At 37.0% G+C, this 23150-nt stretch overlaps 2 protein-coding genes across 2 annotated transcripts in view; one reads left to right on the plus strand and one right to left on the minus strand.

Moving 5' to 3' along the window:
- Window positions 1–405: 405 nt before the first annotated feature.
- Window positions 406–23150, minus strand: part of LOC5566567 (A disintegrin and metalloproteinase with thrombospondin motifs 12) — a gene marked incomplete at its 5' end in the record, with an annotated part of 109827 nt that continues 87082 nt past the window's right edge. Inside the window, 4 exons of the mRNA XM_021848901.1 lie at window positions 406–1442; window positions 1699–1816; window positions 1877–2258; window positions 18244–18809. Of these exons, the coding sequence (XP_021704593.1) occupies window positions 915–1442; window positions 1699–1816; window positions 1877–2258; window positions 18244–18809 (1594 nt within the window). The remainder of the gene's footprint in view (window positions 1443–1698; window positions 1817–1876; window positions 2259–18243; window positions 18810–23150) is intronic.
- LOC5566568 (proline-rich protein 4) lies at window positions 10634–18198 on the plus strand. Its single transcript, XM_001650912.2, has 2 exons — window positions 10634–10932; window positions 17577–18198. Exons 1-2 carry the CDS (start codon window positions 10921–10923, stop codon window positions 18105–18107), a joined length of 543 nt encoding a protein of 180 aa, XP_001650962.2. The 5' UTR covers window positions 10634–10920; the 3' UTR covers window positions 18108–18198.

Raw genomic sequence — 23150 nt, forward strand, 5'->3', positions numbered from 1 at the left:
TAGAGGTCAAACTGAGAGGAGAGAGGGGAAATATTGAATTGTACTTTCCTGATTACACTTCAATATTTGCATCAATATATTGATGTCACACTCAGACGACATCAATTTATTGAGGAGTAACATCAATCCATCAAAATATTGATGTCGTCTAGGGGCCGCTATATTGAGGTGGCAGTATCAGTTTCAGATGAACAATTGGTGTAATCAGTGCACACTAAAAAAAAAATTTAAAAGTTAAATGACGTAATTTTCCGTCACATTGAACTTAATATTGCTTGGATTACACAAGTTTTCCATCATATCAGACAGTGAAGTGTTGATCAAACGATAGTGATCCGCTTCCAGGGATTGAATGTTATCATAAGGAATTTCTTTCACATTAATCAGTAGCAAGTCCTAATCAGCTTCTGGATAACGAAAAATCGTTTAGTATCATTCTCTGTTCTGCTCTTGCGCACTTTTCCATCTTTCCAGATTATTTTATGATTATTAATAAAACAAGTACATGTTAACACTACCAATTAGGTTCTGCACGATGCTTGCTATTTCTACAACCTATTCTTAAAGCAATACGATTTAAATACAGAGTAAATATAGTAGACTTAACGATTTGTTTTAATTCTTCACGAATCGAGTCGTTGCTGATTGCTTGGATTTTGCACTTTGAAATCTTCCGTTTTGTTTAAAAATAGCTTTGTACTGGCAACCCGGTCATTTCGAGACGAGAATGCACGATTGCGATGAATGTAAAAATAATACTTTTATTGTTCACATATGATTGTAAGTACGTTCTGAGTGACATAAAACACAGCTTCTGAATAACCTATTGCTTTTCGTCTACGTAAATGGATAAAATGTTAATATAACATAATACAAACTGTTAAACAGCATTTTGCACTTGGCACTCGTCGATTTCAGATGACGTTATTCTCTTCAAACTCCGGTGGGATATCTTCCACCAGAATCTGGCTGTCGATCAGCCCCTTACAAAGCGGAAGCCGTCCAGGACAGAGGTCGCTATCAGCAGGACGACTTTTCCCTTCGCATCGACTATCCGGCAAAGCATTCATACTTGAATCGACGCACAGTATGGATCGCTTGCGTACAGCTCCGGGTTCACCCGGTTTACGACACGTCACCGAGCACAACTGCCATGGACCAACCCACCAGTTTGCAGGGCAAGGATCTTCGTTGCAATCACGTGATACTCGCTCGTGACGTTTGTTATGAGCGTTCTGTTCACAGAAGCTGTCGTCCACCATACCTTCCCCACGGTGATAGCATATAGAATCTCGATGTTGCTTGCCTCCGCCACAGGTCACCGAACATAGGCTCCAATCGGTCAGCTTCCAGTAATACGGCGAATGGCTTCTAGTAGCGTTCGACGACAGCGTATACTCGTAACGAATTCCGGCGTGGTTGTTTTTCTTCTTCATGATCACCTGGTAGGGAAAAGAATGGATTTAAATTAAGTTAAATTTTAGATGCCAGTAGTTATAAAAATCTGGAAGATATGTCTACGACACCAAACGCTAGAACTACGTAAAGTAAGAAGCCTCAAAGAATACAATTGCTAGATAGTTCTACATCTACGCACCAATAGAAGCAAAAGATTCTAAACGGAATTGTGATTGCTTTTACCGAAACGCTTATGAGTGCGACAACAACGAAAATCAAGAAAACGATTAGGTCATTTACCGATATGGTAATATCATCGGTGATCGGTCCCGGAATCTTGACCCGTTCCAGTTCGTCTTCTCGCTCGTACAGTCCGAGGCTGCCGGCCATTTCATACTCGCCTGGTAGCTGGATAAATCTGCAATACAGTCACGTTTTATCAAATTGACATATGTTTCAGTACACGTCTCAATCTTACCGGTTTCCGTTCAGGTAATACTCTTTACTGTTGACACGACCGACCCCGATAAAGTTCTTCGATGGGTTTATCTCTTCCACCAGAATGTTTCTTGCTCCCGTCGGTATTTGTAGCACTTCGTAGTATCCTTCACTCATGTTGACCTTCTTGGTGAAATTTCCTCGAATGACCGTGCAACTGTCTCCATTGCCACCGCACACTCCACACTGATCTTCAGTAGTGTTGGAATCAACTACCCAATCGCAGCCAATCCTACGACAGATACCGCCGATGCACATGTCGTTGGTCCCTACGTTGCATGGCGTCCCGTCCGCTGCCGTGTCCCCAAATGGAACAATGATGGTATCCTCCGAATTGGTGCAGTACAGTTCGCATGGTTCGTCTGAAATAGAAGTAAAAGAACGATATCAGTTTAATACATATTATACACAAAAATAAGATTCTACGTTATTAGATTAGTTCAATAGGCAAGTGGTTGTTTCAATCAATTGAATTATTTTTGATAGACATATAAGGTCTCTTAAAAAAATAAATCGTTTCCTATTTTTTTTTCCTTTGAACAGTGGCAGAATTTGAATACCCTGATAGAGTTTACCAGATAAATACATCTTTTGTCTCCCCTTTTGCCCCTTTATTAATTATTTTTTGGGAGACGTGGAGAGAAAAAAATCATATTTTTAAGGTGAAGATGAATCGAAGCCAAACCTCAAATTTTCAAGAGCTCAAATCTGGAGAACCGAACATCCGATTGAGCTGAAAACGGATGATTGATTCTCCAGATTTGTGCTCTTGAAAATTTGAGGTGTAGCTTCGATTCATCTTCACCTTAAGGTGAAACATCTCGGAATCCAAAGATGGCCGTCACAATGGTCAACTTGTTCCCCTCCTCACGTTTTCAAAGACACTAAACTGGGCCCAGATAGCCGTAGCGGTAAACGCGCAAGACCAAGCTGAAAGGTCTTGGGTTTGAATCCCACCGGTCAAGGATCTTTTTTCGTAAAGGAAATTTTCTCGACTTCTCAGGGTAAAGGTTATCTTCGTACCTGCCATACGATATACACATGCAACAATGGTCAATCGACACAGAAAACTCTCAGTTAATAACTGTGAAAGTGCATAAGAACACAAGCTGAGAAGCAGGCTCTGTCCCAGTTGGGACGAAACGCCAGAAAGAAGATGAAACTGGAGAAATAGTAGGCAAACGTTCCTGATCTTTTCCAGAATAGCTGCCAGAAATCATCAAGAATAGCTGCCAGAAATCATCAAAATTTATTCTCGGGTGACCGTATATAATTCATCAGGTTATGTCTTGTAAAAATTTCTCCTGGAAATTTATTTGAAATTAGGACATGGATTTTACTAATATTTTTTCATAACGTTATCCAGAGATGCCTCCAACATTCAGATGAAAAAAAAAAAAGATAAAATACTTCCAAGAATTCGCTTAGGAATTCCGAGTTTTATGCAGAAATTCTAACTGGTTTTCTTCAGAATCAATAGTAGCATACATCCAAAGAACTTTTTGCAGCGCTTACGTGTATAATAGAAACTTTAAAGAATATTATAAGCAATGCCCAGCATAGATCCAGTTTTTCAGAAAGCTGACAAAAACAAAAAAAAAATCCAAACTTAGTTTTAAGTTGAAAAATAAAGTCAAACATGCATCTACAATATCAGATAGTTAAGAAAACATATGAAAAAAAAAATAAAATAAAAATATTTTTTAACATGTTTGGGCAATAAATAGCTGAGCTAGTTCAAAAATCTTAATTTTTGCTTCAAAACTCGACTAATTCATCTTCTCCAAAACCCGTACAATTTTGAGTTTCAGCATATTTTCACTGGTCGATAACTCATATTTACTTAGATTTAGCATCCTTGGATTGCAAATAATTTAAGTGTCGTTAACTTAGTGAATAAATAATTATTGTTATAGGTATGTCAAATAATTAAAAAACAGCTTCTTCATTCCGTATAAATCGTTCCCCGCCACTCCTCGACGAAATATTTTGCTTACACACGCTTTTAAGACTGAGGAATCGATTGAAAAAGATTCACCTGGCGTGAGTTTTTTTTTTGAAAAAGTGAAGAATTTCAAAATGTATTAAAAACCACAACTTTATTAGAAATTTATTCATGAGAACCAAAAAATTGTGACTATGCCCAAAAAAGAGTCTGCAACCTTAAATCATGATCCAAAACACGTTTTCTGACTGAAAATAGTAAAATATTAAGCATGCGGAATTTCTGCAATGATGTTTGAAATCTGAACCACTGTGTGCCACCAGGAATTTTTCTATTAATTAATGGAAGAATTGCTTCGGACGCAAAATCACTATCATAATAAAGCTAGTAATAATATAATAATTCCTATATGGAAATCAATTCAATAAATTTATTTGATGATTTCAGGTCCATATTTTTAAAGAAAATAAATTCGAGATTCCAAAAACTTCTACCCGTATTTTTTGAAGAATTCTTCAACAATTCTTGCAGGAATCATCCTAGAAATTTATCAAGGTTTCAACCAAGAATTCCACTGAGGAGAACTCTGAGCATTTTTCGTTGCTAACCAATTATTTGGCGTTCCCTTGCCCAAGGAATTGCGTAGTTTTTCCAAGTATTCCTTTACCATAGATCCAGGGATTCTCCAATTATTTTACTTATTTCAAATATACCCCTTGAGATTTATTTGAGGATATTTTTTCTGGTACTTATTCATCTTAGAAGTTAGCGAGAATTCCTCAGATGCTTGGAAATCCTTTTGGATTCTTCGTTTCTTTTTTTTTCGATCCTTCTTGGATTCGACCAACACAACGAGTTCTTCAAGTGATTAAAGTACCCGAGGAGGAAAAAATAACTCGCAATAACTCATGCATACCATATTTTGGTATCATACAATGATTTAGTATTGTTCAGTTGTCATAATGATATTGGAAAAAAATGTTTAAAACAATTAAAAATACTTTATTTTGGTATTCGGTAGCTATTGAGGACTGCTGGAGGTATCGACCTACTATTGAAAAATATCACTTTTATTTGAAAATCCATCATGTATTATTTAGGTATTACAATACCTGATCTAGCTATCAGCTTGCTGTATGTATGTACCTGCTGAAGGTATTTTTTGAGGTATTTTACCTCTTATGCAGGGCTAAATTCATATCTCATTCAGGTTGTACAGGGGATTGTCAAAATTTTGCCTCAATTCAAATGCTTATAACTTTATGAAAAATTGATAAAATTGGATGCATCCGGAAGCAGTCGACGGCAAATGGTACCGGAAAATATGGTCAGTTATGTTTGTATTTCCAATCATGTAAATATTATCCGTAGCTATATCCAAATGGGCTTCAAACTTCAAAATGATGTTTCAAGCAGCATATTCAGAACCATTAGATGCACAGACCACTCTATAGTAGGTTCCAGATGCCCTGAGGGAAGTGGCCAATTAGGAACATATCTGGAACTATATCAATATGGGCATCAAACTTCATGATTTTCAAAGGTTATGCTTTCCGAAGCATTTCGAGCACCACCGGCTGCCATGACAACTCTATAGTAGGTTCCAGGTGCCCCCGGGATGTGGCCGATTTTTTCACACTCAAATGACACTTAGAACTTTTGGCCAAAAGCGGTCTATAAATTGTTATGTTTAAAATAGTTAAACAATCAAAATGAATTTTATTGCGAGTTTACGACTTTTCTCTCGTTTTCATTACGTTACTTCATATAAAACATGTTACATTTGATACGTTATGATCATTTTTATAATTTATGGTATACTCCCTCACCCACAAACTTCATATAGCACAGAAATGTTTTTCTTTGTATATTCTTGTTTAAGTCATAACATCTGACTCTCCATGGAGTAATTTGAAAACGGTGCCATTTGTTTGTCACGCAGCTTTTATTTGTGGTCATAACGTATCAAATGCAACATGATTTAAATGAAATAGAGTAAATAAAACGAGAGAAAAGTCGTAAAACCGCAATAAAATGCATTTTTATTGTTTAACTAGTTTACACATAAAAATCAATAGACCGCTTTTGGCCAAAAGTTCTTAGTGTAATTTGAAAGTGAAAAAATAGTCCTTTCAGAATCGCATATCGCTATGTGCGTCAATCTGCATCCAAACTAATGCTATTAGTCCAAAAAAGCCTCATAAAAAACGATTATTTGAAAATAACTACTTTACCATAAGAGATAGCAAGATGCAATGTTCAGCAAAAACATGTAGTTTTGGTAGTTGAACAATTTTGTAGAAGACATAAAAAATGTTAAAAATTTTAGAAAAAAGTTATACTAAAATTTTGATTTTTAACTCAAGAGCGGTCGCATCGTCAACACCACCTCGATCGAGCTGTGTATGAAAAGCGAGCTTTTTTCAAGGTGCGTGTACTCAGTACACGCATGCGACCGATCTTGGGTTAAGGATCATTTTAAGATAAAATTACATATCTTTGTATAACATGATAATGTATAACAGATAGAAATTTGGTGTCCTCGACAAAGTGTCTTGAATTAACATGTGATACAAGTTTGCTGAAGACACCGACCGTCTATCTCAAACAGGTAAAACAAAATATTTTTTTATCCCACTTTTAGGTGATTTAATCACCTGGCCGCTAGTATCAAAAGAAGCGCTTTTATAAATCAAGAAACTTCTCTGAACAATCTTTTTCACTTTAGCCGCTATTCTATTTCGTTCACAAAATCGGCAAAAAAAAAATCACTCTGCATTGATACTTTGCATATGTAAGGTCTCAGTTCAAAGTTTTGCCAAGAATCCGACAATCTAAAATTTTTTTGTTCAACACCAGAAGCGCGCTGATGTTATTTTTTTGCTGTTTTTTTTGGTCGGCCATTCAATTGGCACCGGTTAGTTGTCTGCCTTTCTATTCAAGCTGAACGTGTTCAACGAAAACAGAAAAAACAGAGAGAAACGGCAAATATTTTTTGTCGCAATGAGGGGGCCCAGATAGCCGTAGCGGTAAACGCGCAGCTGTTCAGCAAGACCATGCTGAGGGTCGTGGGTTCGAATCCCGCTGGTCGAGGATCTTTTCGTAAAGGAAATTTTCTCGATTCCCAGGGCATAGAGTATCTTCGTACCCTGCCACACGATATACACATGCAAAAATGGTCAATCGGCAAAGAAAGCTCTCAGTTAATAACTGTGGAAGTGCTCATAAGAACACTAATCTGAGAAGCAGGCTCTGTCCCAGTGGGGACGTAACGCCAGAAAGAAGAAGAAGAGGAGCTTGTTTGCTGGTACTTGAGCGTCGTTGGTTGCGCTGAGCTGGGGTTGTGACAAAAACTTTTTATTTTTCGACACCGTCACTGATAGTCTGTCAAATCTGGCGACTAATAGTAACTCTGCTTAGGAGTCCTCTGCACTTCCACATGGAAAAGTTGAAGTTTGGATATAGAAATGGGTTGTTTGTTAGAGAGTCTTGTCTTGGGAATCCCGGGATAACAATTTCAAATTATTATTATTATTATTATCTTTATTAACGAGACTTTCAGCCTGAGATTCAAATTATTAAATTATGGCACAAAACAAATGGCATGTTGTTTTGGTGACTGTTAGTGCATAGATGCTTTTTCAATGTTGCATTTAGCTCACTATATACGGGTTTTATTGAGTTTAATGGGTACTTGCGCATGAGGGAGTCGAAAAAGCGTGGTATCATTTGTGTACCATCCCTCATCTATAAGAAAGGCGACATGTTGGATAATGAGAACATCCAAGCGATCATCATTCTTAATGCGGTCTACAAAGCGTTATCTCAGATCATCTGTAGTAGACGAAGTCGTGGAAATTTGTATGCTGGCTTTGTTGCCGGCCGACCTACAACGGAGCAGATCTTTACCGCATGACAAATACTTCAAAATGCCGCGAATACCAGGTCAGAATGCAATGTCCTAATAAATTGTGTGCAAAACTGGGTGTAGAATATAGACGAACACTTCAATCATTTTATTCTAGTCGGAGAAATTGACAATTTTCTGTCTATTGTTTAGAATTGCTCTAGAAGATGTTATGCGGAGTGTTGCGTGTCACAACCAAAGAACGATCTTCCACAGATCCAGTTATTTCGATTGCTTCGCGAAATTTTTGTTTCTGAAATTATCGGCCGTACATCTTATTTAAACGATTTTTTCACCCACGCGAGGTAGTAAAATTTGAAGTGGTTATTGTGTGACAATGTTCGAGGTGATGTCAAATGTTACATGGTGCTTGTATTTTAATTTTTCTTAGTCTACTAATATTGTGAGTAGTCCAAAAGTCTAGTATTTTTGTTCCGAATATGTTAAGGCTCAAGCATCCATCATTCAATCATCAGCAATCAGCAAGCAAAATTGAACAACAGTTTTTTCGATCAAATTAAAAGAAATTCTCATGAAAATCTATCATCCTATTACAGGTAGCAAGTGTAATGCAATGATAGATTTTCATAAACATTACTTCGATTTTCTGCGAAAAACTGGTTTTGAACCTTTGTAAAACGATCATGGTTATTTTTCTCTTAAAGTTCTAGAGGTAAAATGCGAAGACGCATCTTTTGTGGAAGTCGCGCATACTGCGGGTTCCAGACGAAGCTGCTATCAGAAAAGATTCACTCCTGCATCACGAAACACTTATAAAACCGGGAGTCCTTCACGGGTATAAAAGTAGAATATGCTCGAGGAAGAACTGCATCCCCTTCAGAGTGTTTGAAAGTCGTGTGCTTTGTGCGATCTTTGGTAGTATGCAGGGTAACGTAATGCACCGGCGAAGAACAAACCATAAGTTCGCCCAACTCTACGACGTAACAGTATTCAGAAGGTGGTAACAGCCGGAAGGATTCGATAGGCACGGTATGTTGCCAAAATGCTGGATAGGGTATTGTGGACTGAAATGATTGGTTGAGTGTTATCTGTTTTAACTGGTCAGATTTTAGATCAAAGAGGTACCTTGAAAAAAATATTTAAAATTCAGATGATTTTCAAAAATGTTTGTAAAATAAATCGGTCTTGTTTTAGGCCAAAAAACTTAACATGAAAAAACAAATGGACAATTAACTCGCGAATAGTTTAACATTTATCGTAAGTTTTTTTGTAAGTGTAAAGCAATTAAATTTAAAAACCAGCCGAGGGTTGAAAATCTCGTTAATAAAGACAATAATAGCGATTTTGTATTACGAACGCCACAAAGCATCAAAACAAATTGGTATCGACGATAACCAGCTGTTTCGATAATGACAAATCAGCTCTTTTACAAGTGTTCAGTATCGGATTATACACCGTTGGTTGGAGTCAAATCCGCCGAATTGGATACTACCTGTTATAGTATACCGGCATCACATCATCGGTACGCGCGGTCGTTATTCGTGAAATAGTTTACTCGATTATGTTCGACAGCTAGGATCCGTAAAATGTATGTTGGGTAGTAAGGTAAGCCAGCACCTCACTACAGTAGGGATGCTCAAATTTATTGTTTATACAAATCCAGAATGAATTCACAAAAAAAAAATGAAAATTCAGAATAATTGTAGTGAAGGTCGATTTGCATACAAAATTCCCAACTTTGATATGCTAAGTAGATGAAAAAACCGAATTTAGTACTATATCATTTAATTCCACTAGAGTTTGTATCCTTTGACAGATACGCTTATTTCGACCTCAACTGTAAGGCCGTCTTCAGTGTCGTATACTAGACTCGACTTTCCGAGTCTAGTACACGACACTGAAGACGGCCTTACAGTTGAGGTGGAAATAAGCGTATCTGTCAAAGGATACAAATTCTAGTGGAATTAAATGGTATAGTACTAAATTCGTGTTTTTCATCTACTTATAGGTATTCTACTAAACAGCTCGAAGGTTTATTATTATTTGATATGCTATTACAGGTTCTAAGTTTGTTTCCGTATGAGTAATATCATAATATTTTGACAGAAAACTACCATTATGATCAAGTTCATTATAACGAGAATTGAAAATATTTAAAGCAACTATCAAAAAGCTATGCACTAAGTGAAATAGCTCAAAACAGTATCAGTTTTTGTTTCGAAAATTTATGTTCAACAACAAATACCTTTGTAGCTTGGGATACAACTGTTGACACGATGATTAAAGAAAATATTTTAAAATCATAATATAGCAGAAATGTAAATTATCAAAGTTGCTTTTATTTTGAGTGAGTTCAACTGGCGCCTAATTTTTGAACAGGTTTTCCAAAATAAATCAAATATTATTATAATCAAATTGAGCATAATTATCTGTCAAAATTTTATACCAATTACTATGAGAGAAACAAAGTTACAGTATGCTATTTTGTATGAAAAGCGGTTTTCACTACGCTTGTTCTATACCTCAAATAATCATATGGAAAACTTATAGATAAGTTTAGTTTGTTCTACCATAAGTAGATGGAAAACTGAATTTAGTACTATACCATTCAATTCCACTAGAATTTGTATCCTTTGACAAATACGCGTATTTCGACCTCAATTATAAGGCCGTCTTCAGTGTTGTGTACTAAAGTCGAGTCTAGTTCAACGACACTGAAGACGGCCTAACAGTTGAGGTCGAAATACGTGTATCTGTCAAAGGATACAAACTCTAATGGAATTAAATGGTACAGTACTCAATTCGATTTTTCATCTACTTATAGGTATTCCACTAAACAGCTCGAAGATTTATTATTGTCTTACCATATTTTCTGTCCACAATTTTTATACGATTTTTTTTACCATCCCCACACGCAAAAAGGGAGAATCATTTTATTGAAGCCCACTGGATGCGTCAACGGCTAGCACACTTAGCCCAACGACCAACTGCTACGTGCTTCAAGCTTCAAGCTCGACGAATGCCGCCCAAATGGAAATGGAAAAGCGGAAGAATGCAACGATGCTTTTTTATAAAAGCCACCGATGCAGTGAAAGGTGTCGTCATTGTTTTGTTGGTGCACCTTCAGTCGAGACGCGCCCTGCTGTGATTCTTGGTCGGGTTGTTTTGTTTGGTTCGTTAATTTGGTTCTGTGACTTGGTGTAGCTGTGCGATGAAGACTGTCGTAAGTGTTTTGAGCGTTCGAAAAGAAAGATACTAAATACGAAAGGGAAAAATACTCAAGTGCTTTATTGAAAATTAACGTGAATGTAATGCTGATAGTGTTTAGAAGAAGTCGAATATTGAGTGATATATTAAGAAGTACTTGATTAATTACGTTACAAGACGTATTGGCTGACAAAATACTAGAATATTAGGGCATTAAAAATATTTCAAAACTTGTGATACTGTGGGCTCGTAGCAAAATATTTTTTTAGCTCACAAAACTATCAAGATCTCAAAATAAAAAGAAAAATATCGTTAAAGCTTTATGAAAGGATTATAGACTGCTAAGATTGATGCTTTTTTTGAGTAATCTGTTATAAGTCTCAGAATGAAGGTGAAAATTGTGTATACATGTACGTATGTAAACAATCAGGTTTAGTTTCTATTGATTCCTTTAGAGCCAATGTGAAGGCTTTAGAGCGAATGCGAAGGCTTAGATCATGTGCTAAATTGTGTATCGCGAGCCGCAGGGGGTCTTGAACCGATGTCTTGTCAATCGTGAAAATTTTACTCAAAATTGATTTTTATGGTATGATAAACAATCCCAGAACATCCGATAGCAATCGTGTCCCTCAGGTTTAGCGTTTGTTTAGATGGGCATTATCATGCCCTGCTTCCCCCCATCATAAGATAAGATGTTGTGAATGATTGTTACACAGAGCGATAAGTGAGAGATACTCAGAATTTGATCCCTGATTATCATACAAATATTTTTTTTAAAACTTGACTGACATTTAAACATAATAACAAAAACAATTCTTAGAAAAACAGTTTTAGATTTGATGATGATAATGGTCTTGCCACATACCAACACGTAGGATTGAACTAGACGATATATATATGTAAGATAATTAATTTTTATAATTTTTAATCAGATTTTAATAAAATATCATAAGTATTACAGCGCTCATGGACTTTCAAAAATACTTGTTCATGGACAAAAATCCAAAATACTTTCCAGAATTGATAACTCTGCACTTGGTTTCTAAACTATCGAGACTATTCGCATTTTCAAGAAATTTCTGATATTGAATCAGACAACTTACTACTAATTCATGGAATCTTCCAACAGCTTAAGATCTTGATTCGGTTGATAAGTTATCCAATTGTCATGTTTACCCCTTCCATAGACTACACAAAAAAGATAGTTACAATCAAGTCAATATATAAAAATCCATTATTATCATCGAAGTGAACATCATAGTTTAATAATTATATAATAAAAACTTTTATAAGATAGTCCATAGGTACAAAATACCCGTTATGCACAAGTTCGTCAAGATACAACATTGGTCAAGTGCATAAAACTTAATGTAGTAGCTGTTCAAAAAACAGCCTCAATGCTATAATATCCAACCCTGCTCTTAGACAGGGTACACTTTGGTTTATTGTGTATTTTTTCAAAGCTTGGAAATCAAAATGAATTTATTTTTGGCTTAAGCCTTGGACTATAACACGCATAAGGACTGTTCATTTTAGAAATTAGACACCAAGCTATATCTTTTAAATTTATCAATAAAATTGCAATCGGTTTCGATAGATCTTTCGATAGGTTCGATAGATATTGTGCAATTTTGTGATAATAAATAATCATATTTCACACGAATAAGGAAGCAAGTTTAGAACGGTCGTTTTCTAAAGGTTAATTAATGGGTAATCAAAATTGGCTGACAAATATGAGAATCATTTTTTTAAAGGGATTGTTCTTCAAAGCATTATCAATAAAAAGTCTCCTGAAAATAGTCAAGTTATTTTGGAGAACTTTTTTTAGATATCATGAAAATAATTTCCATCGATTTTTTAAGGAGAAAAATATTTTAAATTTAAAGGTAACTGAATGAGTGGAAATTTTAAATTTGAAGTACGTCCTGACGTAAGTTCTTATGTCAGTTCTATTGTCTTTATGTGAAAAATAACTTTTGTCTTCATAGAGTTGCTTATTTAGCCCACTCGTCATATTTAAAGCACAATAGAAAAAAATGCATTATTTTCAGAAGAACTCACTAAGCACAATGAAAACCATAAAATTGGCAACACTGCTGTGATGAAATTGGTTTTATTTTCCATGCACTATTTCATAAAATGTTATTCTTAGACTATCGATATTAGTTATAATAAACAAATCTCTGGGCCTCATTCAATGTTTAATACAGAAATTCTTATATTTTATATTTTTCTGCATTCAACCTATCATGTGAGAAGAACCTGGTGGTATTGAAATACTTTCGAATCTTTTTTCATTAGTCGCTAGGAAAATTTAATATGCTGTACATTTTATATATTTTCAAAAGAATCATAAATAACTTTTTGAGGGGGGTTCCGTAGCCTTAAGGTTACATATTCGCTTCATAAGCGGATGGTCATGGATTCGATTTCCAGCCCCTCCACAAAAAACCCGTTCAGCCACCAGTAGACGCCACATGGAGGACCGTGCTTTGGGGAGCACATCCATCCTCCGTCAGTATCAGATGGTGACTGAGACAAACTGGCCCTCTTTGAAGGCGACTAGCCTCAAACTAGAGTGCCTATAAACAAGAGTGACGTCATGTTGCAATTTTGACAGGACTCCTGCTCAATTGGAACGCGGATTCGTATGGAAATGACAGTTTGCCGCTGTTCCAATTTTTACATTGACGCCACTCTTATCTAAATCCACTCTGTCTCATTCGACTCAGGAACACGGCAAAATGAACCACCGCAAAAACAATGGACTATGGCTTATATGGAAATTGATTGGACTAAGTAGTGAGTAGTGAAGAAGATGATAAATATAGATTAGTTGAAAATATAATCTGTATCGGTAAATGAGCTAAAGATGAACAATGATTCCGGCACAATAGCGGCGACGAGCACAGAGTGCTTTTCAAATGAAACATAAGGAATAGAAAAAAAGAATCATAGAAACCTAAAAGAAGAAGAAAAAATAAAAAAGAACAAGGATGCTCAAAAATAAAAATTAAAAAAAAAATAAATCCAAATTTCTTAGATTTGCGAATAAAAATAAATCATTGCTTAAAACGTGCTTAGATCGATTTGTGATAAAAAAATATTAAGATCGAGAATAATAATTTGGGTATTTGAGGGTTAATGTGTGCAATACATTTTCTCTGAAAATATGCTGGTATTGTTGAATGATTTGTATGTACAGGAATCGAATTGAAAACATTTAAAAAAACAAAGAATTATATGAAGCACTATTCAAATAATGCGGAATTGTTAAATAAACAAATAATTTGCATCACTCATAACTGTTGCAGGGGTCTAATAAACACGAGAAGAAAGAGAATCTGTACATCTCAAAATAAGACACATAAATTTGTTGTGCAAGCGCTGTAGTTTCGATATTTGTGTTTCATGAGCTAAAAATAGGATAGAAGAACAGAAATCCAAGTGGAAAAGATGATTGATTCATACAACTGTATTTCACTTGCAATATTTAAATAGTTTTTAATCGACAGATAACTCCATACTTGATTGGCTATTTTCTTAATGACATTTTTAATGTGATGTTTCAAATTTCAATTTATAATCAATAAACTAATCAATAAGCAAATTTCAATTTATAATCAATAAACTTGCCAAGATATTTAAGAATAGTGTGTGGTTCTGTTGCATGTTTATGTGGGTTGAGCAACAGAATCGAGATCAGTCATGTCCTGTTTGGGTTATGTGAAAAGATGTTTGGCTTCTTGGGTTTATTCTACGAGTGGCGGGAGGTGACAATTGTCGGTGTCGTATAGCGAGGTGACAATTCTCGACTCGAGTGAAGTGACTCTCCATTTGATTTGCACGGCGAGTCACTTCACTCTAGTCGAGAATTGTCACCTCGCTATAGGACACCGACAATTGTCACCTCACGCCACTCGTAGAATTAACCCATCTGTCAAAAATGGATTGCCAACTGGTGAGCTCGGACGGATGGTTCATCACTGCAAGTGTCAAAATGAACTCTTATTATCCTTCCAGTAGTGATTGCGGAGATGCAGAGGTATTCTCGATCTCTAAAAGCAACAATCATTACACACTTACATTCCTTTCCCATCCCATCTTCTTGGCATTAACGTCCTCACTGGGACAGGGCCGGCTACTCAGCGTAGTGTTCTAAGAGCACTTCCACAGTTATCAACTGAGAGCTTTCTTTGCCTAAATTGACATTTACGCATTCGTATATTGTGTGGCAGGTACGATACTACTCTATGGCCAGGGAAGTCAAGAAAATTTCCATTACGAAAAGATCCTGGACTGACCGGGAAGCGAACCCAGACACCTTAAGCATGGCTTTGCTTTGTAGCCGCGGACGCTAACCGCTTGGCTAAGGAAGGCCCTGCTTTTTCCATCCCAATCGACTTTAAATACTTTCCCGACAGGTTTCCAAAAATAAAGAGATATGCTTCTCACAGTTTTTGGGGTCACTGATTGAATTTAGTGAATTGCAGAGTACACCAAATTAAGCGGCTCAAGGTAGGCAATTCTCTTTGAAAGTGGTAACTTACCCACTAAAAGTACATTTTTATGTCAAGAAATGAATAGGGTTCAGCCTACAAATCTGAAATGTTTGAAAAAGTTTATTGATATGCACACTAATAATAAATCATGTGATTTCATATCTTTTGAATACTCATAAAAGAAGCGAGCCGAATGACATAAATTTGTGTCGAATTTTAAATACATTAGTGTGTGGTTCGGGAAATGTCGATTACGGTTCCATCGTTTTTGTGTCCATAAACATGAAAAATTACATTTTTTGTTCAATACACTTTCAAGGACACGCTTTTGTGTCGATTCATCACTTACATCAGGGTTGCCCAACGTATCCGGCCCGCGACCTCATTTTGTGCGGCCCGCGAAGGGTTCGAAGATTTTTCTCATATTTTTCCCATTGAATATTCTACCAACCCGAAGTTAGAACATACTAAGCCTATTTAATTTTCAATTTAGTTTCAACCTAATATTCTAGCTTAGTAAATCTTTAAATTGTTTTGTTCTTAGATATTGTATTTTATGAATGAATCTAATTCCAAATCTCAAATTCTAGCATGACTTCCTTAGACATTCATCCTTGACAGGGTTATAAGAAAGGCAGGCTTTTTCAAAATCTTGAACAGTATTTTTAAAGAATTCTGGACACGAAATTCATTTACTGAATGGAGCAGAACCCCATTTGAAACGACATTTCTTCTCAACTACGTACTGCGATCAAAGAAATGTGATTTAATCAACCATTTCTTGTAAGTAATTTCCCACGTATTTAATTAGCGATTAGTTTTCTCGTCAGCAGCAAACCAGCCTTAACATTCGCTACCAGGATTCCATAGCCATGATTTTCAACGAATTCAATTCATAATTTTCTAGAATTCTGGGCAAGATAACAACATAACGCTATGCAACATTTTGGTAGAACACTAAAAGTATTTATAATAAAGTTATGAGCAAGTTTCTTTTGAAATCCTTTTTAAAATTTTCAAAGATTTCTAAGTGACATTTCAAAATGATTATTGAGATAGATTCTGAAGGAATCCTAGGCACATTCTGACCAAATTTTTTGTAGTAGGTTGATCAGGATTTTAGCACATCCCAATTCCGCTAATAATATTAGGTCGGATTCTGACAGAATTTGTAGTACGATTAAAAAAAAACCTGGGTATTTTTCTCACAGGATCTAAAATTTCTGGGATAGATTCTTCAAAATATGCTGGACTAGATTATTATATAATTTTGAAAGGAACTCTCACAACGTCCAGCAGATTGCTTAGCAGCTATTATCCCTTTTTTTAGATTTCTTCAAATCAAATTTACTTTATTCACTGATTTTTGTCACGTTTTATGAACGTCATTTACTGACTTTTGTCAGAATTCTTAGGAATATTTGAGCGTTGGCCCGCGATTCAAAATGACTTCTGCGATTTGGCCCGCGGTTCAAAAAGGTTGGGCAGGCCTGACTTACATCATGCGTCATTCAGTCATAACGAGAAAAACGTTCGCAAAAATTTTCATTATTTTCTATGACTTTGACAACAGTTCATCAAAAAATTTCTAAAAGTATGTTTTCCCATGGTCGAACTAAATTTAGTTAAATCAAGAGTAGCTATCAGAGAATTCAACATTACAGAAATTTTGACAATTGATTTGAATTGAATAATGCAATGGCTCTCTTGACAGCCTTTACATGTGGGTACGGGAATGATCAACTTATCCCCACTGATCAACTACACCTCGAATTATGGTTACTTGTTTTTTTTTATTTAATAAAAAATGGAATAATTTCAAAAGATGTTTAAGAAAGATCATTCTAACCTATGATGTATTTCTCAGAAGCATCATAAAAATCCAATTCGGCCAGATGTACGAAGCACCGAAGGAAATGCAACCGAGCGTAACTGTAACAAATAGGCGCATTGCATTATGCAACCACAGTTCATTTGCAACATGCACTCACTCTTCGGTGAGGAGAAAGGACCGTGGCGTTGAATGGTTCATTGAACTACTTTCCGCAAGCCGGCTAGTCCGTACAAACTATGCTTGCCGTATTTCATTACATGACAGGTTGGCCTATTTCGAACGATTCACGTAACCTTGCACATATTTTTTTTCTTCTTCGTACAGGCACAAATCCACGTAATGGTTGTTTTGGCCACCGCCCTGACACCGGCAATCGCCGGCTACCGGTATTCCAGCTTTCACAATTCGCCCTATGACGATGAGGACAGCATCGAGGACAATATTTCGTTGGCTAGCGAAAGTGACGAGATCAATCAGAACGCGATCGTTACCCACTCGCAGAAGCATGCAACCTACTCGGTGCCAATCTATCAGAAGATTGGAGTCCCGGTGCCACATCCGATTCCAGTGGCTGTTCCACAGTACGTCAAAATCAACGTCCCGCAGCCTTACCCGGTGCAGGTCAACGTAGAGCAGCCGATCAAGGTACCGGTCTACAAGATAGTTCCGAAAATCATCGAAAGACCAGTGCCCTACACGGTGGAAAAATCGTACCCGGTTGAGGTGGAGAAACCTTTCCCGGTGGAAGTGCTGAAGAAGATTGAAGTTCCCGTACCAAAGCCATACCCGGTGCCAGTCCCGATCTACAGACACGTTACCCACAAGGAGAACCCACGCCGGACTTGGCGTTGGTGAACTTCTATGCCATGTTGTTAGCTAGTGTTACTGTTGACTTATTTATTACGCTTCAACTAACTTGTTATCAATAAATGTTATATGTTTTGGATGGGATTCTATTTTGATCAGAAAGAAATTGTTAGAAAATACTCACTTCTATCAAAGTACGGCAGCCAGGTGTACTTTTCGCCTTTGACGGTGTCGTTATCGTGCTCTGAGCATTGTTGTGCCCGGAACGATGGGACTTCTTTCGGACATGGATCGGTATTACAGGTTTTGTACCGGGCACGCTCGCCTATGCAAAACAATCCACCGTTTGCAGGCGAAGGATGATCGCATTCGCGTGTTTGTTTGGCAACTCCACCTCCGCACTCTCGAGAGCACTCGCTCCAAGTATTCCACTCACCCCAGCCTCCATCTACCGGTGGCGGTGGATCCTCAACGTCTACACACTGTTGGTTTTGGCACCACTTCCGTTTGCCGCAGTGAGTCCCAGGGGCAGCAGGTCGCATCATGGTCATGCAGACGTCGTCCACCAAGCACCACAGCTGTACGCAGATTTCGTCCAGTTTGGAGCAAACGGTCATCTCCTCGTCCGTCGAGTTGAACTGCAGGCGACACTGGAAATCGGCATTGTACATGGCACCGGGCGGGAGGTCCGGGTAGCTGTACGTTTCCTGCTGACTGGGGGCGTCTTCAAGGCATTTACCGAGACCGAGACTGTGGAAGAAGCAAACATTGATAGGTTTTAATAATATAAATTTAATGTGAACTAGCAACATGAAACGTAAATTGATCTCGATTCAAGTGAACGATCAGAAAAAGGCATTTCAGTGCTGGATTTGGGCTTCGGGGGCCCGGCTCAGTACTTTTAAAGGGGGCCCTTTAATAAAAAAATAGGCATGCTTTGGGATTCCACAAACAAACGTATTGAATGGGATGATCGGTCTAAATATATTAGGGTCCTAAATTTAAAGGGGTTCAAGTGACATTTTGGTCGGTTGTTAGCTATAAACATTGAAAATTCAACTGTTTTTAAGGGTTCCAATAGTAATTTCAAGTTTTTTTTTGTGCAAAAGGAAAACATAATTTTTCGTAAAAGATAGGCTTATTTTTTGGGTTCCATATAATTTGTATAAAGTGAAAAAATACTGAAAAACTTCGAAGCCGTTTTTCTCCAAAGCTTTCAACTCCCTTATATAGAAAATTGCATCTTTTCACTCTTCTGCTTGATCTCAATCAATCTAAAAAAAAACAAGGACAGAAATTGATATGATGACAATCACATTTTCTTAAATTGTATATGGAATGATACTATTTTCATTGAAATTTTTATTACGGGAGTAAAAGTTGTACCAAGAATTCGACAATATATATGAATCTTTTGATAATAAAAATTCATAAAATTTTCTTTTACTATCAATTGATTCCATCAAACACAGTATTCAAAGTTAACTATAAGCAAACTGAAATAAAAGAAAAATTCCATCAAGTACGGCATACGCGCCACAAAAGAATTTTCAAGACACTTCTAGCTTTTGGTAGCATTGCAAATCAGTTTAAATTTAAGAGTCCTGATAGGAAACCAATGAATTGAGCAGTAATTTACAAGTTTAATCGTGTTTTTTAAGATACTGCAAAAACTAGAGGTGCCTTATAATTTCCATTTTTTAACTAACTCGAGAAGAATTTTGAAAAGTTATACTCAATATCCATAACTTTTTGTAATATATCGAAGGTTAAAGATTGTCCAAACCATACAATGAGATTCAGGTATTGGAAAAAAAACTATTCAAATATTTGAATGTTGTCATGAACGTTAAAATTATATGTTTAAATAGAAAATATTGAAAAGTACTTCAAAATATTTTTTGTTATTATTTTTGGTTCTTCGGGGGACCCGGAGCATTTGCCCCCTTGGCATCCCTAAATCCGGGTCTGTTTGGGCTTATTCTACGAGTGTGGCGTGAGGTGAGAATTGTCAGTCTTGTATAGCGAGGTGACAATTCTCGACTCGAATGAAGTTACTATCCGTTTGATTTACGCGCACCTCGCTATACGAGAGCGACAATTCGTAGAATAAACCCAATCTACATTCTTAAGACCTGAAGGACAGTTCTCCCATTGAACGGAGTTTATCATCGTTGCATGTTTTGAGATCGTTCATAAACCTTTTTTTTACTTTAAATTGATCTTATTTTAATGAATATAAATCGATTTCATTAGCAATTATAGTCTCACAAAGACACTTTATTACACCGTAATCCAGGGTAACATTGATCAGCGGGGTAACATTGATCGGTCTGAACTTTCTCGTAAAAAGTTCAAATCATCATTTATTGAAGGAAAATTTACGCATTAATGTTGCCTCTCTTTCTTACATTTAAGGTGAAGCCAAAGTTCAAATTTTCAAGAGCACGGATCTGGAGAACCAAACACCCGATTGAGCTGAAAATCTAATCGATTGGTCACCACCAGCTAGTGACCAATCGATTAAGTTTTCAGCTTAAACGGATTTTTGGTTCTCCAAATCCATGCTCTTGAAAATTTGAACTTTGGCTTCGATTCATCTTCACCTTAAGAGCTGATAAAAATTTAGGTTTATGCGATGATTGCGTTTAGTTCATGCGTAAATTTGTCAAGTTTTTAATCAATGATTTTTAAAATTATGGATGACACTACCGAGAATTCATGCCTCACATGGGATCTGCAAATATTTACACTTAGGTTTTTTATACGGGGGATACGTGCAGAAAAAAAAATCCGCGCAAAAAAAACCGTTCTAAAACCAGGATTTGTGTAAACATAAACCGTGTTCATTCTGAAATCCCTGGCCCTGGCCAAATTAGGTGTATGGGAGTTAAAATTTTAAGGAAAGTCAATTGATTTTCTTATGTTTCGAATCAATTTGAACGAGTAAATGAATGTAGCTGTATCATATGAATGTAATCTACTGAATACAAAAGGTTTCATGCTGATTGGCTATGTAAAACGGTGTATAATCCACTATGGCTACAACTGGCGTATGGCCAAAACCGGTGATTCTACCCTAAACTGTTTTCTCCGTGTAGTATCAGAAAGAAATACAATAAAGAGACTTGGATGTGTGCAATACAGCATGTTCGTAGTAAGTGAATATAAAAATTATGTTTCGAATACCAGAATGTATGATCTTCAAACTATTGAGATTGTTATGTCGACAAATGGAGCGTGTGCTTAGGTCAGTAAAGTAAGTAAAGTTGCGCCTTTAAAAGGGCGTAACTCAAAATTTCGACTAACTTTTTTTTTAATCTGTCAAAATGTGTAAAATAAATATATGAACCATGCTTTGATGGCTATTTTTATTCGATGAAGCGGCGTGTGGTCCTGTTCATACCCGAAGGCATAACTTGTTATCGACATCAAATGTCTATTCTCATGCATTTACACTGTGTGACCAGCCCACTTGAGTATGCCGTATACTACAGTATCTTATTTTTTCTACGCCCGCTCTACTCGGTCTAGTCCCCGACGGAGGATCTAGCCTACTCCGATCGCGACTTGGAGCTCTCAGGTCTTCACGACATCTTCTTTGCAGCAACGACATAATCGCCATTATTCCCACTTCGTCGCATTCCAAGTGCATTTATGCTGGTACATGTTCTGCACGATGTTTTCCGGATTTGGGACGCTTGCGGTTTCTGGCATCATCTCGCTTTGCATGTCCCTGAATCGAGGGCAGTCGAGTATAACATGCTCCAGGGTCTCCTCGATATTTAGGCACGCCGGACAATGTGGAGACTCTGTGTGTCCGAATACATGCTGATATTTCCGGAAGCATCCATGGCCTGACAATAACTGGGTCAGGAAAAAGTTAACTTCTTCATGTTTCCTCGTAGTCTACACCGACACGTGAGGAATTACAGTGATACCTCCATGAGTCGATGTTCCATGACTCGATATCGACTCATGGAACCATACTAAAAACATACTTTCATGGTTACTATGATGGTCCCTAGAAGCAGCTTTCCAAAGAATTGCTGTTCCATGACTCGATATTTCCATGGTTTCACTATTTCGTCTGTGTATATGTTTATGCATTTACACTATGTGACTAGCCCACTTGAGTCTGCAGTCTGCCATAGTATACTATTATAATATATTATGGTGGTATACAATTAAAGTATGCTATGGCAGTATAATATAATAGTATACTATGACAGTATGCTTTAATAGTATACTATTATTACTATTACTGTATAGAGTTCTGTTTGATCTATCGACCTTGACGCTTGCTCCTACGGGGGCGAGCGACGGAGGCAGGATCAAACATGTCGCGCGTCGGTCTAGTAAGTGAAAAAGTGGCGTGATCGGTTAGTTCGGTTAGAGTAAGCGAAAAGTGTCGCGATCGGTTAGTTTTGTTTGATCTTTCGACCTTGACGCTTGCTCCTACGCGGGTTAGCGACGAAGGCAGGATCAAACATGTCGCGCATCGGTTTAGTAAGTGAAAAAGTGGCGTGATCAGTTAGAGTAAATGAAAAGAGGCACGATCGGTTAGTTCTGACCTTGACGCTTGCTCCTACGGAGGCCAGCTACGAGGGCAGGATCAAACATGTCGCGCGTCGGTCTAGTAAGCGAAAAAGTGGCGTGATCGGTTAGTTCTTTTTGATCCTTTGACCTTGACGCTTGCTGCTGGGCAGTGCGTCAAGAAAGCCAAGTTTTTTTTTTCCTTTTCGGGTCGCGCGCCTTTTTTTTCTGAGTGCTTTTATATAGCCGAGCAAACGAGTGAGGCCAAGAGTGGATTGTGGCTGCACAGTGAAGGATAAAGGATCAATTGGTGAGCTCGTTTCATGCTACTATTTCTAATCTATAAAATATGTATGACTGCACATTTAATCGTTACAATTGTGGGACGTAAATATGAATTTTCAACAAACTATGAATTGTTCGTCATTGTGAGTGTCGACACAAACTCTGATTCATGAATTATTTATGTTTCACATTTTTTTTTTATTTTGAGAACACTCCTTTTTACCTTAATTTTTGTAATTAAAAAAAACTTTGAATGGTTCGACACTACAA

The sequence above is a fragment of the Aedes aegypti genome, chromosome 3 (assembly GCF_002204515.2).
Source record: "Aedes aegypti strain LVP_AGWG chromosome 3, AaegL5.0 Primary Assembly, whole genome shotgun sequence".
NCBI lineage: Eukaryota > Metazoa > Arthropoda > Insecta > Diptera > Culicidae > Aedes > Aedes aegypti.